Below are 17500 nucleotides of genomic sequence, written 5' to 3' on the forward strand. Positions count from 1 at the left end.
CACTACGAGGACTTATTCTTTTGTAAGCCCAGTACTTATTCTATCAGGCTCCTTTTGCCGAACCGCTAAGTGACGGGGACGTAAACACACCAGCATCGGTTGTCAAGCAATGCTAGGGGGACAAACACAGACACACAAACACACACACACATACATATATATATATATATATGCATATATACGACGGGCTTCTTTCAGTTTCTGTGTACCAAATCCACTCACAAGGATTTGGTCAGCCTGAGGCTATAGTAGCAGACACTTGCCCAAGGTACCACGCAGTGGGACTGAACCTGGAACCATGTGGTTGGTAAGCAAGCTACCACACAACCACTCCTGCGCCTATATATATGCATGTTTGTTTTTGCTTTTATTTGTGTGCATGTGTGTGTGTGTGGCTAGCATGTGTGTGTATACATGCATGTGTGTATGTGCAAAAGAGCAAAATAGTAACACGTTGTTTACATTCCTTGTTGGTATTATTGTTGGTAACCATTTACTTTTGAAAATAAAAACAAAAATCCCTCACCTTTTAATAAATGGATGTTGTTGACAGGAAGAGCATCCAGTTGTCTAATCCTCCCCCAGATATGTCCACATTTAAACCTATGCTAACATGGGGGGAAAAGGGATATATTACGCGAATGAAATGAATGAGATTGAATGAAAGAATTGAAGGAAAAACGAATGAGTATCATCAGTTGAAGTGTTTTTATTTCTTTGTCCCTCTCATTTTCATGCTTTCTCCCTCTTTCCTTTTCTATTTCTTTCTTCCTTCCTTCTTTTGTTTCTCTCTGTCTTGCTTCCTTCTTTCCTTCCTTCCTGTCATTCTTTCTTTCTGCCTTCCTTCCTTCCTTCCTTCCTTCTTTCTTTTCCCTCTTCCTCTCTCTTTCACCCCTGTTCTTGCTTTCACTCTCTTTCTCTCTCTCTTTGTCTTTCTCTCTTTCAGCTTCTCTGTTTCTCTCTTTCTCTCCTTCCCTCATCCTCTCTCTCTCATGCTTGTTCTCGTTTTCCCTCTCTTTCTATCTTTTTCTCTTGTTCTCTTTCAATCTCTCTCTCTCTCCCTTGTACTAAGACAACTCAAAATGTCACATTCCTTTTTCTCCCTGGGGCATATGAAATTATTCAAACTCCAAATTATTTGTATAATGTGGACCACTGAAAGAGGCCTGTTGTGTCTGTATACACACACACACACACACACACACACACACACACACACACATAAACACACACACACACATATATTATATATATATATATAGGGTTGGCTAATAGTCCCCTGACAGTAAAATCAAAACCATTTACTTCCAAGATTTATTTATGTTAAACAACTGAATGAATTTCATAAAAGCATCTAAACATGAAACATCATGAAAATTATTCAAATTGAAGTCCTTCTTGAGTGACACATTTTCCCATTCAAGTCAGCACAGAATTACAGAGAGTATTTATGGAATTTTGATTTACTGTCGGGTGACTTTTGGCCAACCCTGTGTATACATACATACACACATATATATATATATATATATATATATATATATATATATATATATATATAATATATATATATATATTATATATTATATATTATTATATATACCATATATATATATATAGTTGAAATTACAAAAAAAACAAAAGACAAAGACAGGTGTGTAAACAACAAACAGATGTATTAGTTTAATGCTCAGGAAGTGAGAAAGTCTTTTATGTTTCGAGCCTATGCTCTTCAACAGAAAGGAACACCGGGAAATAAACAGAGAGAGAATAATTTTATATTAACCACTACACCACATGTCTGTAGAAGATACATATATTACAATTAACAATGAAGGGGATATTATAATATATTGTAATAAGTTAAGGTAAATTGAGATTAAAATTTAAAATTAAAGTTTGAAGTAAATTTTAAAAATTAAAAAAATTTTTAAATGTATTAATAAGCATAATAATAATATGGGTTTAAAAAAGGTATTATATGTATAACTTAAATATGGACAAAGTATTAATGGTGGGTTACCAAATAATCTGCAGAATGCTTATAAGTAATTTTAATGTTGGCATATATTGGGTTGTCCGGAAAGGTCATGCCGATTTATAATAGCAGGGGTAAAGACACAGAGAGAGAGAGAATAGTGGTCAAGTCTAGCTGCTGCTGATGACTGTGCAGGCATATAAGGGGCTTCTGGGAGGCTTTTCAGAAGGCTCTAATCCTTGTACATGTGTGGATGAAAATTCCAAAATGGCATCTGGAACCAGGCGTCACTACAAGTTTACTATAAACACAAACACTTTGTAATTTAATAGCTTTCAATGTGATACCTGTTAAACAGAAGTTATTTTTATTTAATGAAAATTTAATAAAATCTAATCATAAATACAACTAAATTTAGAACCTTTTTCCCCTGGCCATATTGGCAATTTTGAAAATTTTTGGGTGCGAATTTTACACAAGTAGAAGCTTTTGTTAACAATTTCTATCCTGAAAATCACCTGCGTAAATTACACAGGTGCACAAATTACATGAGTTTTTATGGTAATTATATTTGGAAAAAATATATTTGTGTACATGTAAGTATGGGGAAATTTCCTCGTTTCTATCATTTAAAAGTTTATGCTTCATCCAGACAAAGTGAACAGATAGGCGCAGGAGTGGCTGTGTGGTAAGTAGCTTGCTAACCAACTACACAGCTCGACTAAAGGCGGTGCTCCAGCATGGCCGCAGTCAAATGACTGAAACAAGTAAAAGAGTAAAAGAGTGGGCAATACGCGTTAGCACGGGTTAAAATTTTCCAATTGATCTTATAATTAATATTGCTATCTTTTAGTTTCCAAATAAATTTACTAAGGCCTGAGCTATTTCTTTTATTAACATTTCTGAAGAAGATCTCATGGTTCATAAGTCAAGATTTCACATAACACACAGTTGCTCCAATATAAATGGAATTATTGCTTTATGCTTCAACGTTTGACTGGCATACTGGGCTCTTTCATTTACAATAATTCTTTTATACTTTTACTCATTTACTTGTTTCAGTCATTTGGCTGGAGCATCGACTTTAGTCGAGCAAATCGTCCCCCAGGACTTATTCTTTGTAAGCCTAGTAATTATTCTATCGGTTTCTTTTGCTGAACTGCTAAGTGACGGGGATATAAACACACCAGCATCGGTTGTCAAGCAATGCTAGGGGGACAAATACGGACACACAAACACACACAACACACACACACACACACACACACCACACACATATATATATATATATTATATATATATATATATATATATATATATATATATATATATATATATCATCATCATCATCATCATCATCGGACGCTAAACGATGATGATGATGATGATATATATATATATACACACACAACACACACACACACACATATATATATATATATATATATATATATATATATGTATATATACACACACACATATATATATATGTACTTGGAAAATGATGTGTGGTGTTCGATCATATAATAATATAAATAATATATAAATATATGCATATATACATACACATATGTATATATACAGCATATATGAATACAGGATATCGAAAAAACGTTGGACACAATGAGAAACGAAAACATAAAAACAAAAACGTAGAAATTAACTTTTTTCGAACAACGAAAAAAACAAACAGAGAAACGAGACATACAACACAAAGAATATTCCCCTTCTTCAGTTGTCCCTGTTTCAACAACTCCATGTTGCGAAGGCAAGGACAAGACGCAACTTCGTTGAAACAGTCCTTCCCGCAAAGCAAGTTAAATAAAATTTGGGATTTTATGACAGGCTTCTTTCGGTTTTTGTCTACCAAATCCACTCACAAGGCTTTGGTTGGCCCAAGGCTATAGTAGAAGACACTTGCCCAAGGTGCCACACAGTGGGACTGAACCCGGAACCATGTGGTTCATAAGCAAGCTACATACCACACAGCCACTCCTGCGCCAGTTGTTAAATTTACATTTTTCGTTAACCCTACAATCACAGAAATCATTTAAATAATTAATAGATGTGTTAATTACATTTGCATTATTATTCATGTGCTGAATAGATGTAATATTGTTGGCGTTTTTGATTAATTGGATATTATTTGTGTTCTTAGTTGAAGGGGGATTACTTCTATTTGTGTAATGTGTATCAAGTTTTACATTATTAAAAGATGATATATGGCTAAACAGGTTTTTAGTTACCGAAAATCCAACCCTTATTAATTATTGTATTACATTTATTAGAAGTGAAATGATTATCCATGATTGAACGAATTACACGGATAAGATTAGTCTTGATCTGCTTATTATAAGGTAAAATAAGCCAGATATTAATATCATCGTTGTTGTTCAGGCATTTTTCTTTGTTCCTGCTTGTATGTATTAAATATGGAATATGTTTCTTATATGTCTTATATGTGAAGGTGTATGGCTCAGTGGTTAGAGCGTTGAGCTTATGATCGTGAGGTTGTGAGTTCGAATCCCGGATCAGGCTGCGTGTTGTGTTCTTGAGCAAGACACTTTATTTTACGTTGCTCCAGTTCATTCATCTGTAGAAATGAGGTGCGACGTCTCTGTTGCCAAGCTGTATTGGCCCCTTTGCCTTTCCCTTGGATAACATCAGTGGCGTGGAGAGAGGAGGCCGGTATGCATGGGTGACCACTGGTTTTCCATAAACAACCTTACCTGGACTTGTGCCTGGGAGGGTAACTTTCTAGATGCAATCCCATAGTCAGTCATGACCAAAGGGGGTCTCAGCAGTGTATATGTATATCTGAACCTGATGAATGCTTAAATGTAAGAAAGTATACTAGTCCAATGAGAATAGACATTTAATATTTAATTTTCAATATTTCATTTGTTCAATAAGACAATCGATACTTCATGTGCCTGCACACCCTTACCCAGGTATAATACAGGTAATGCATATGGATAGTATATACAGATATTTTTATCCCTTAATCAGTTACTATAACTGCTAATCCTGTTTACACCACACACACACACACACACACACACACACACATATATATATTATATATGCGTGGCATCTTGGACAAGTGTCTTCTGCTATAACCTCGGGCCAACCAATGCCTTGTGAGTGGATTTGGTAGACGGAAACTGAAAGAAGCCTGTCGTATATATGTATATATATATATATATGTGTGTGTGTGTGTGTGTATGTCTGTGTTTGTCCCCCTAGCATTGCTTGACAACCAATGCTGGTGTGTTAAGTCCCCGTCACTTAGCGGTTCGGCAAAAGAGAACGAAAGAATAAGTACTGGGCTTACAAAGAATAAGTCCCAGGGTCGATTTGCTTGACTAAAGGCGGTGCTCCAGCATGGCCGCAGTCAAATGACTGAAACAAGTAAAAGAATAAAAGAATAAGAATGTATATATATATATATATATATATATATATATATATATATATATATATTATATATATATATATAGCAATAAGAAAATGGAGGGGATCAATAGGTGGTTCATCAACTTTTAGACATTATATTATGTTAACTTATTTATTTACTAAACTGATAATTACAAGAATATACATACATATATAACATATGCTTTACATATAAGATATAAAATATAGTAATATATAAGGATACCAGTAATTATTATAAAATAACAAACGAATATATATATATATATATAAATGTGTGTGCATATACGTGTGTATATATATGTGTGTGTGTGTGTGTTTGTGCGTGTGTGCGTGTGTGTGTGTATACCCTTATCTTGATATCATGTGATCTTCAATAGGCATCATCATCATACAAACGAACTTATTCATTTTGAGTCTTTCATGAAAGACATGTCTGTCCATGGGGAAACATTACCTTGTGTGGAAACAGGCAAGGGTTGGTGACAGGAAGGGCATCCGATCGCAGAAAATCTGCTTCAGCAATTTCTGTCTGACCCATGCAAGCATAGGAAAGTAGACGTTAAACAGTGGTGATGATGATGGTGGTGGTGGTGGTGGTGGTGGTGGTGGTTGTAGTGGTGATGATGATGATAATGATGACAAACACAGAGTAGACGAAACAGGGACAACTGAAGAAGGGGAATATTCCTTGTGTTGTATGTCTTGTACTCTGTTTTTTCATTGTTTGAAAACAAATGTTCGTTTCCATGTTTTTGTTTTTATGTTTTCGTTTCTCATTGTGTTCAACGTTTTTTTTTGGTGTCCTGTACCCATATATGCATGTATATATACATATAGATGTAGGTATGTACATATATGTATGTATATATGTATATATTTATATATATTATTTATATCATTAATTTAAAAAGCTTTATTTCCGTTTTGTCTTTCCTTGCAGTTCATTGGTCAGTTGAACAGCCAATCAAATGTCAAGCCAACAATATATTTATGTATTACTAGCAGTATCGCCCGGCGTTGCTCGGGTTTGTAAGGGAAATAACTATATAAGCATTTTTAGAGAGTTATAGCCAAAAATAGTTAAAAAATGCATTAAAAATGGAAAAAAAAATGATGGTAAATTTTTTTTAAATCGTTGACTCATCGTAGACATTTTTAGAGAGTTACTTCCCTTATATAATAGCGAAAAATGCTTTAAAATTGAAAAAAATGATGGTAATTTTCTTTTTAAATTGTAGACTCATCGTAGACGCGCGCTAATACCCAGAAGGGCTCGATATGAATCACGACTATAAGATACCCGCTTTTGGTTAAACTGCACCGCAAAATGTGGGAGTAGTTAGGAATCTAAATCGTAGGAGACAGACACCACACAACTTCACTTTTATATATATATTATTAATTTTAAAAGCTTTATTTTCATTTTGTCTTTTCTTGCAGTTCATTGGTCAGTTGAACAGCCAATGAAATGTCAAGCCAACAATGGTGTCATTCTAAAGAGCAAAGATCCACCGTCCATCGCAGTCAGTCAGTTAGCTGGTTACCTATCCTCCCTGCATCAGGCACCACATCACCAAAGGTTCGCTGTCGATGGCCTCACAGCAATGATTTTAAGATGTCACCGATTCGTCTTCGGAGTCTCTGCTTAATTCTTGTGATTTCCTCATTGACCAATCATATAACAGCTTCTGCGATGACCCCATCAATACCATCACACAGCGCCACAACTGCTGTAAGTGTTTCTGCTGCTGCCACTGCTGTTGTTCATTCTGATTCGTCACCACGAACAATGGCGATGATAACAAGAACCCCGCAGCCTGACAAAGGGATTATTATGACTCGGCTTACACCAACTGCTGAACTTCCACCTCCTCAACAGACACCAACCAATTCCTTGCAGGGTTCAGGGTTGAGCAACTCCGAGATGGACGACATGACATTGTCGAAGCCAACGAAATGTTTGACAAACGTTAGCAGGCAGGAATCAAAGCCAGGCGAGGTTTTCACCGCTGACGATAGCTTCAGTTCTTCGAGAGAAACAGAGGGAGATCTGGACAAAATGGACTCAAGTGCTATCCAAAGCGACAGCAGTGGTGCTTTGTCAAAAGAAAATACCTCCAGCTATAAGAGACGAACAGCCAAAAATCGTAGCAAAGTGAATGCAAGTGTTTTCAAAGCAGACGAGAGTGACGTAACACCTCAAACACATAGACCTAGTTACAAGAGACGAACAGACAGAAACCCCAATAAAAATGACACGGGTGTGCTTCGAGACCATACTGATAATATATCACATACAAATAACTCCATTTCCGATGGACAAATAGACATACCCCCCGATAAAAACAGCACAGATGCTTCCCAAAGTGGCCATACAAACATTACACCACAGGCAAATGATTCTGATTACACGAGACGAACAGACAGACATTTCGATAAAAATGACACAGATGCTTTCCAAAGAGACTATACTGACAATATTCCAAATGCAAATGGCTCCATTTCCAAGAGAAAAACAGACAGACATCTCGACGGAAACGATACAGATGTCTTCCAAAGAAGTCATACTGGTGCTATACCACATGCAAATGGCTCTGCTTATGAGAGACAAATAGACAGATATTTCACTAAAAACGACACACGTGTTTTCCAAAGAAATCAAACTGACATTGCCCCACAAACAAATGTCTCTAATTACGAGACAGATACAGACAGACACTTCCATAAAAATGACACGGATATCTTCCAAAGCGAAAATACTAGTGTTATACCATATACAAACAGTTATGATTATGAGAGACAAGGAGACAAACATTTAAATAAAAATTACACAGACATTTTCCAAACAGACGAAACTGATATTGTCCCACATAAAAATGGCTCTGGTTATGAGAAACAAACTGATAGACATATTAATAAAAACAACACAGATATTCCCCAAAGAGAAAATACTAGCGTTATATTGCATAGAAAGAGTTCTGACGATGAGGGTCAAACAGACAGACATTTCAATAAAAACGACTCAGATATTTTCCAAAGAGACAAAACTAACATTGTACCTCAATCAAAGAACTTTGGTTATAAGTGGAAAGCAAACCAAAGCCTTGATATAAAGGACGTTAAAGTTTTTCTGGCAGATGATAGTAACGTAACTCCGAGAACAAATTCTTCAGGTTACAAGAAAGGGTATGACAAGAGATCCGGTAAAATAAATGCTGTTATTTCCGATATGAATACCTCCAAAAGTCTATCAGTAGCGAATTTCACTAGTTACAGGAGATGGATAACCAACAAAATTCTTGGTAAAGAAAATTCTGCTTTTTTCCCGAAGGCCATATCTAATAATAGAAACGCAACAAATGACTCCAGTGATGGTGGAAGGTTTAGCAAAGTAGATCCCTTCGGAAGTTTGCCCTCAACTACGGTGAGAGAGGGTGTACACCCGACAAGTCCCCTCGTAAAGTTACCATCAGCAACAGAGAGAAAACGCTTATGTCAGAATAACTCCTGTAAAGATTCACCCTCCGCAATACAGAGAGAAAGCGTATACCAGACGAGTCCCCTTGAAGATTTACCCTTAACAACAGACAGAAGTGTACATCAGCTAAATCTCCTTAAAGAGTTACCTTCAACAACAGAGAGAGGAGGCTCACATCCGACGAAATCTTATGAAGGTTTGTCCTCAGCAGTAAAAAAAGGCGATATGCATCAGTCAAACTCTCTTGAAGGTTTGCCAACACCAGCAGAAGGAAGAAGAGAACATCAGACAAACGTTCTTCATGGCTTACCCATTACAGAGAGAGGAATTCAGCCATTAATGAAGAACGAGAGATCTTACTCGCATGGAAAACTTTCGCGAGAAGACGACACTTTTCGTGATAGCACATATGCGTATGATGCGCAGCAGTTTCTATCATTTAGACATACTAATAGAACTTCCATTGGCGACCCTCCAGACGACATCGGTGAACGAAAAAGAGAACGGGGAGGAATAGAAGGAGAGCAAGAAGAAGGAGAAGAAGATGAAGAAGAAGAGTCAGGAGATGGAGAATTTGGGCAAAAGAATTTTACATATGATGATAGCTACCCTTCGATGATCGAACTGGAGTCAGACATAATTCAAAGCGATACAGGGGCTTGGACGACAAGAGACAAATTGGAAGCTCCAAATGTGATCCGTCTGGGTTATCTGACTGGCTCCCAGACCAGAACAATGAGAAGAGAGAACAGCAAAATATACAGGCGTAGCAGTAGCAGTGGTAGTAGTACTAGTAGTAGTAAAAGAAGTGGAGACGAATATTATCGAAGGCCAGGCCAGGCAATTTCTGGAGCTCTGAGCCTAGCAGTGGCCGAGATCAATAGCGACCCATCGATACTTCCTGAACACCGATTGGAATTCATACCACAGGAGACTTACGGTGAGGAATCGGAAAGCATTCGTAAAACAACGCTGCTGCTTGATGCCAACATTTCAGCTTACATTGGTCCCCAAGAGACATGCCTATATGAGGCCAGAATTGCCGCTGTCTTCAATGTACCAATGTTATCTTATGTGAGTATATGGTTTACTACACCTTTTTCTATTTTTGCACAAACCTTTTGCGTCTCCGTTGTTTCTAGTATATTGTCGTTGCTGTTACTGCAACAACTGCTGTTGTCACTTTTGTTGTTGTTTAGCCCTGGGTCAACCGTAGTGGAACTATGACCTTCCATTCAGACATAGTGTATCTAAGACTACATTGTCTGATGTTGTTCTTCAACCACCCCATTCAACCGTTCTTTAATGGCTAAGTTTTTCTTCAACCACCCCACCCTGACACCAAATCAGTCTTAATCATTACATCTATGATCAAAGTTGTTCCAGTAGTGACCATCCCATCTATTATTCAGACAGTGTATCTAGGACTATATTATCTAATGTATAGTAGCTATTATTAGTAGCTGTAGTTGTTATTTAGCCCTAGGTCATCCTGATCTAGGACACAGACCTATGACCAAAAATGTTCCAGATGTGACCATCCCATCTATTATTCAGACATAGTGTATCTAGGACTACATAATCTAGTGTATAGTATGGGATGACCTGATATATAAAATAAAAATAAGAAAATAAAAATAGAGATAAATCAATTAATAATTATATTCATTAATTACAAAAATAGACATAATTCCTGATAGCCGTTTCGATTCAGACTTCAAAAATTAATTAAGATAATTATAATAATTAAAATAATTAATTAGTTAGCTGAAGTGCTCCATACACTTAACACATGAAAATATAAAAATGTAATGGTATATCTTTTTTCTATCTCCGACGAGATTCAACTTTATAATGGTTTAATTATTTTATTTAATTTTTAAAGTCTGAATCGAAACAGCTGTCAGAGATTATGTCTATTTTTGTAATTAATAAATATAATTATTAATTGATTTATCTCTATTTTCTTATCTTTTAAAAATAAATATAAACCTCGCTTTATTTAATTATCTGTTTTTGAATATTAAAACCAATATTCAAAATAAATAATAGGTAATAAACCAGTAAATTCATTGGATATCATTATCCCTTAATGAGGCTTATTTAACCTCTAATTGAACTATATATACATATACATACACGTACATATACATGCATACATCCTTACATACGTACATAAATGTGTATGTGAATATGCATGTATGTATACGTACGTATATATGTATATGTTGGTTCTATTGAAGAGAGTAATGAGTTTCTCACTGCAAAGCCAACACCATGCTGACGAGGTTCTTCTGGATCGCTTCCCTGCCAAAAGAAGGTGAAATCCTGTTCTCTGAGTTTGCAATTTGAGGAGAGTCTTGTCTCCTGCAGTCCAGCAATGTCTATGTTAAGCCTCTTTAGTTCACGGTCAATGATGGCCGTCTTTCTTGTGTCTTCAACCCTGAGTAGATCATCAGATATTCCAGGGCACATGGTCCTGACATTCCAGCTTGCTAACCGCAGGACTGGTGGTTTCTTGTCTTTTAGTTGTTTGCCTGGTGCAGAGGTTGCAGGCCGTTTTTCAAGTCAAACTCTTAGCTCCAAGCACCCAATGAAGCAGGTGGCCTGTGGTGGGTCAGCACCTTATTAACTGGGGGCTGCCCAGCTTGAGGTGGGACACGGGGATCCCTCCCACCATCAGAGGTAACCTGTAGCGCCCATATCTTATGTCAATCTGAATGGACTTATCACTCGTGACTGCTACCTCCCGTGTTTTTCTTCCGCTTTTTACAGCAACACTGAAGTGTCCTCTCCAGTTTCGCGCAGGCCTGGGCTAGATGCAAGAAAATCCTGCATAGCCCAATCGTCAGGATTCCTCTCTCAACCTTGCTGACGTAGTCCAAAGGGGTGTAGAGCATTATGTTTGGCACCAGCTTGGTTGCAAGAGCTGCTGGAAGAGTGTCGAGTCGAACACTAAACCACCTTCGGGGCTTCACTCCGGATTTCTTTGAAGGTTGTCTCCTTTCCGTAACCCTGGATAGGGCCCATACCGGGTACTGTCAGCTGGAGGCAGCTGAGCCCGGGACTCGTGTCAAGCAGGGTCGTCACTCCCTGAAGTAGTGAAGAAATTCGCTACCCACTACCCTTGTATATGTATGTATATGTACATAAATGGATAGGTGTACATGTGTATATATAAATATATATAAACATGTCTATATGAATGTATGTATTATGCAACAAAATCGGTTATAGAACTAGATATTAATAGATTTACAAAATTGCAGTTAGATTATTTATTTATGATTAAGCTCGCTCTCAAAAAGCGCTTTTCTGTTTTTTGAAAAGCATTAGCAGTTATAAAAATTTTCAATTGGTATTTTTCGTGAGATATTTGAGAAGATATGTCAATCTGATGAAACTTCATTATATTTAAACAGTGTTTTATTATTCTTGAAAAACTTGTTTATATCAATGGAGTGGAAACTGTAATTTATGAGATGTGTCAGTTGTTTCTATAGAATAATTAAATTTAATTTGATTTATCAGTTAATGATTAAATTATAAAATTATTTAATTGTTCAATTTATTGCTTTGGTTTCCCTTTCTAATAGACACACACACACGCACACACATATATATATAATGTTGTACATCTATATCTTTTCAAGTATTGCTCAGACTACACAGTCAGTGACAAACAGCGGTACCCAACCTTCATCCGGACCAAACCCACAGAGGCCCAAATCTCTCAGAGTGTCGCATCTCTCTTATTGACCTTTCAGTGGACAAAGGTCACCTTTGTCTATTCAGATGAAATGGAGTTCCAGTTCACAGCTGAGGCTATCGTCAAGGTTAGTAATTAACGCCATTTTCTGAATTCCTAGTGTGGCTGAGTGGGTCTAGGTTCAATCCCACTGCGCAACAAATTGGGTAATTTTTGTTTTTGCTTTTAAAATTTGATGGGGCGGGATTGGTTAGTCATAGAAAGAAGGGTAATGTGTGTTTGACTCTTTTTAAGGGCTTTTTTGGAAAGAGGTGGAAGGAGAAAGAAATTTACTCTGCGAATTAGATTTTAAATATATATATATATGCGCATAAGCATATAATATAATATTATATGTGTATAATATTATGTGTATAGGCGTAGGAGTGGCTGTGTATAGGTGTAGGAGTGGCTGTGTGGTAAGTAGCTTGCTTACGAACCTTATGGTTCCGGGTTCAGTCCCACTGCGTCGCACCTTGGGCAGGTGTCTTCTACTATAGTCTCGGGCCAACCAGAGCCTTGTGAGTGGATTTGGTAGACAGAAACTGAAAGAAGCCCGTCGTATATATGTATATATATATGTATGTGTGTGTATATGTTTGTGTGTTTGTGTTTGTCGCCCCAACATCGCTTGACAACCGATGCTGGTGTGTTTACGTCTCTGTAACGAATAAGTACTGGGCTTACAAAGAATAAGTCGTGGGGTTGATTTGCTCGACTAAAGGCGGTGCTCCAGCATGGCCAAAGTCAAATGAGTAAAAGAGTATATATATACACTCACACACACACTCTCTCTCTCTTTCTCTTTTTCTTGTTCTGTGTTTGCAGTTGCTTGAAGCTAACAATATAGCGGTGACCCAGCAGGAGATGTATGACGGCCCCTACTTCCACAACCACGTGGAGAACCCTTTTGCAGACATTGTCTCGCGGACCTATGTGGACACACGCAGTAAGTCCATCATCACTGTTGCCATCACCATTGTCATCACCAACATCATCATCATCATCATCATCATCCTCATCATCATCATCATCATCACCAACATCATCATCATCATCATCTTCATCATCATCATCATCATCGTCATCATCAATATCATCATTGCCATCATCATCACCATCAGCATCAACATCTCCATCATAATCATCATCACAATTATTGATGTCATCATCATCATCACCAACATCATCCATACCACCATCATCATCATCGTCATTATCCTTATCATCAGTTTCGTCAGCATCCTCATGATAGTCGTCATCGCAATTATCGTTGTCATCATCATCGCCACCACCCTCCGCCACCTTCTCCTTCTCATCATCACCACCAGCATCATCATCACCATATCATTGTTACTATTTTCGTCATTGTCACCACCACAATCAACAATACTTTCACTACCACCACCACCACCACCACCAATACTACTACTACTACCACCATCACTACCTCGACGGCATACGACTACCACCACCATCACACCACGACTACTACTACTACTACCACCACCACCACCACTACTACTACAACCATCACTACCACGACTACTACTACTACTACCACCACCAACCCCACCACTACAACTACTACTACGACTACTACCACCATCAACCCCACCACCACACTACTACTACCACCATCACTACCACCACAACTACTACTACTACGACTACTACCACCATCACTACCACGCCCATTACTACTACTACTACTACTACTACTACTACTACTATTACACCCTAACACTACTACTACCATCATCACCACCACCACCAACAACAACATTACTACTACTACTACTTCTACTACTACTGTTCCCATTTCAGTCTATGTGATGCTGGGCCAGTCGTACGACTCTGTTGGTCTGATGTCTAACCTGTACGAGAGAGGATTGCTGGACAGTGGAGAGTATTTCGTGGTTGGAGTCTATCTGGATTATTACGATTACAGCAACCCAGCCAAGTACCTTGCGGGTAAGTATAGGGTGCCTCCCCACTGGTGTAGGTAGTGGGGGAGGCGGGTAGGGGTAGGCCACCCTGGGTAGTGCTTTTAAAGGGGTACCACTTTTGGGTCTGCTGTACGCAATATGTGTACCTTTGTGGGGTCTGGGGGGTGGGGTGGAAAATGGAAGGGCCACCCTGAGGTGGCACATGTTCTAGCTATGCTAGTGTGCCTCCTACCCTGCTGTACCTTGTGGTGTATGTATCTATGTGTGTCTGTGTGCGTGCGTGCATGTGTGAGTCTGTGTGTGTGTGTGTGTGTGCTTTTTAATTTTTACTTGTTTCAGTCATTTTGACTGCGGCCATGCTGGAGTACCGCCTTGAAGGGTTTTCAGTCGAAGAAATCAACTGAAAAGTTCCTGGTTTTAAGGGATGAGGTTCAGTCTGTCTATTGCTATGTGTATAGCATCCGTGATCTAAGTGTCGTATCTATTCTATGCATTGATAATGCACTGAGAGATGCGATACATAGACACACATACACATACAAACACACATATACACACACATACATACACATAAACACAAACACATACACTACCGTCAGAAATTAATTAGCACCCTTGATTTGCTCTTCACTCAAGGTATTTGCTGTCACCTAGTGGCCATATCTCGAACTATTGCTTTGTTGCGAGTTCACTGTTGTGCAGAACGATGACGTAACTTTGTTTGCAGAGCAGTTTGAGAGTCTACAGCCTAATGATGTTGACATAGCAGTGCAACAACTTGGAGTGCGGATGCAGACAAATCTTCCTTTGTTTAATAGATATAGGTAGCGCCTCGCAAGGACCGAAATCACACCGTACTAAGTTTTCTCATCGCGTAAGACGTTTTGAACAGCTTGTAGGTTAATTGATTTGTGTATTTGCAAGATTTTTTTTCCTCACAAATTCTCCTACACTCTGCTTGGTGACGTCACTTCCGGTTCACAAAACTTTCTGTTATACATCAAATAAGGTGAGAAATTCTGCTTTCTTTCTTTTTTGTTTAATGAATAATAACTCATAGCAGTTTTGTTATAGCATAACATTATTCAAATGAATAGTTTTAATGAAAATAACTGGTTTTTATCGTTCATTCCTAGATGGGCCTAAGACCTCGCATGACCTTGGAGAGATGGTACGAGGCTCTCTCGTGGCGTGGGAAGCTGTCGGAGGTTGCAATAGCCAGAAAACTTGGTGTAGCCAGGCGCACAATTCAGTGCTTATTTAAGAAATACGAGGAAACCGGATCAGCAGCTGACAAAAAGGGTAGGGGACGGAAGAGGCTGACGACCCAGCGGGAGGACCGGATGCTGATCCGAAAGTCACTGTACAACCGAAGGGCAACGAGCCGGCAACTGGCGGAGGAGATGCAAAAGATGACAGGGAAGCAGTTGTCTACAACCACCGTCACGACCAGATTACTGGAAGCTGGTCTAAAATCCTGTAGGGCCACCCGTAAGCCGCTCCTTACAGCCCAAAACCGGAAGAGGCAGCTGCTCTGGGCCCGTGCCCATAAGACGTGGACCGTGCAGCAGTGGCGGACAGTGATGTTCACTGACGAGTCACGATTTAGTCTCGTCAGTGACAAGCCTGTCCATGTGCGACGCCGCAGGGGTGAGCGCTTCAACAAAGACTGCATTGCTCCCACCATGAAGCAAGGTGGGGGTGGTCTGATGGTGTGAGGGGCGTTCAGCTACAGTGGTGTTGGGCGGCTCTATGCCATCGAAGGCAACATCAACGCAGGAAAGTACGTTGAGATAGTACGGGATACCTCTTTGGTGGCGAGGAGTACTGCTCCAGCAGGACAACGCGCCTTCCCACACAGCCAAGCTCACAACCGGTTTCTTCAAGGACCATGGGGTGACGGTCATGGACTGGCCTGGCCAGTCACCTGACCTGAACCCTATTGAGAACCTCTGGAGTCGATTGGGTAGGGATTTGAATGTGCAACAATACAGGAACCGACACGAGCTGTTTGGGGCACTTCTTGCTGCATGAGGGGCCATCCCTGCACAGTACCTGCAGGCACTCATAGACAGCATGCCGACCCGCGTTGCAGCTGTCATTGCTGCCAAAGGAGGAGCAACAAAATATTGACTAAATTTCACGATTAATAACAATTATGTGGTGTGCTGGGATATGTTTTAATAAATTTTTGATTAAAAACGAGTTCGTTTCTGATAATAAGTTAATTAAATTAAGAAAATGTAAGAAAATGTAGAAATTTGAGAAGTGCTAATTAATTTCTGACGCAAATGTGTACATACACAAACATACAAACATGCACATACACACACATACTCTTTACTTGTTTCAGTCATGTGACTGTGGCCATGCTGGAGCACCGCCTTTAGTCGAGCAAATCGACCCCAGGACTTATTCTTTGTAAGCCTAGTACTTATTCTATCGTTCACTTTTTGCCGAACCGCTAAGTTACGGGGACGTAAACACACCAGCATCAGTTGTCAAGTGATGTTGGGGGAACAAACACAGACACACAAACACGTACACACATACATATATATACATATATACGACGAGCTTCTTTCAGTTTCCGTCTACCAAATTCACTCACAAGGCTTTGGTCGGCCCGAAGCTATAGTAGAAGACACTTGCCCAAGGTGCCATGCAGTGGGACTGAACCTGGAACCATGTGGTTGGTAAGCAAGCTACTTACCACACAGCCACTCCTATGCTTATACATGCACATATACTCACATACACACACACATACATACGCACACATATACATAGACACACGTACATGCACAAACATACACACACACACATACACACAGATGCAGACATACCCATACACCCCTACATCCAGTTACCCACCCCTTCCCGCCACCCACTGTATTCTTCATGTTTTA

General features: G+C 39.0%; 1 protein-coding gene across 4 annotated transcripts in view; it reads left to right on the plus strand.

Annotated features, from left to right (window-relative positions):
* Positions 1 to 17500, plus strand: part of LOC118768162 (guanylate cyclase 32E-like) — a 64336-nt gene that overhangs the window by 12323 nt on the left and 34513 nt on the right. For 3 of the 4 annotated variants that reach the window (XM_036514102.1, XM_036514104.1, XM_036514103.1), the window contains 5 exons: positions 6857 to 8148; positions 8245 to 9968; positions 12548 to 12730; positions 13471 to 13591; positions 14470 to 14616. In XM_036514102.1, coding sequence (XP_036369995.1) covers positions 6885 to 8148; positions 8245 to 9968; positions 12548 to 12730; positions 13471 to 13591; positions 14470 to 14616 — 3439 coding nt within the window. In that variant the 5' untranslated portion in view covers positions 6857 to 6884. The remainder of the gene's footprint in view (positions 1 to 6856; positions 8149 to 8244; positions 9969 to 12547; positions 12731 to 13470; positions 13592 to 14469; positions 14617 to 17500) is intronic. The other variant, XM_036514105.1, reaches the window with a different exon arrangement.

The sequence above is a fragment of the Octopus sinensis genome, linkage group LG27, assembly GCF_006345805.1.
Source record: "Octopus sinensis linkage group LG27, ASM634580v1, whole genome shotgun sequence".
NCBI classification, from domain to species: Eukaryota; Metazoa; Mollusca; class Cephalopoda; order Octopoda; family Octopodidae; genus Octopus; species Octopus sinensis.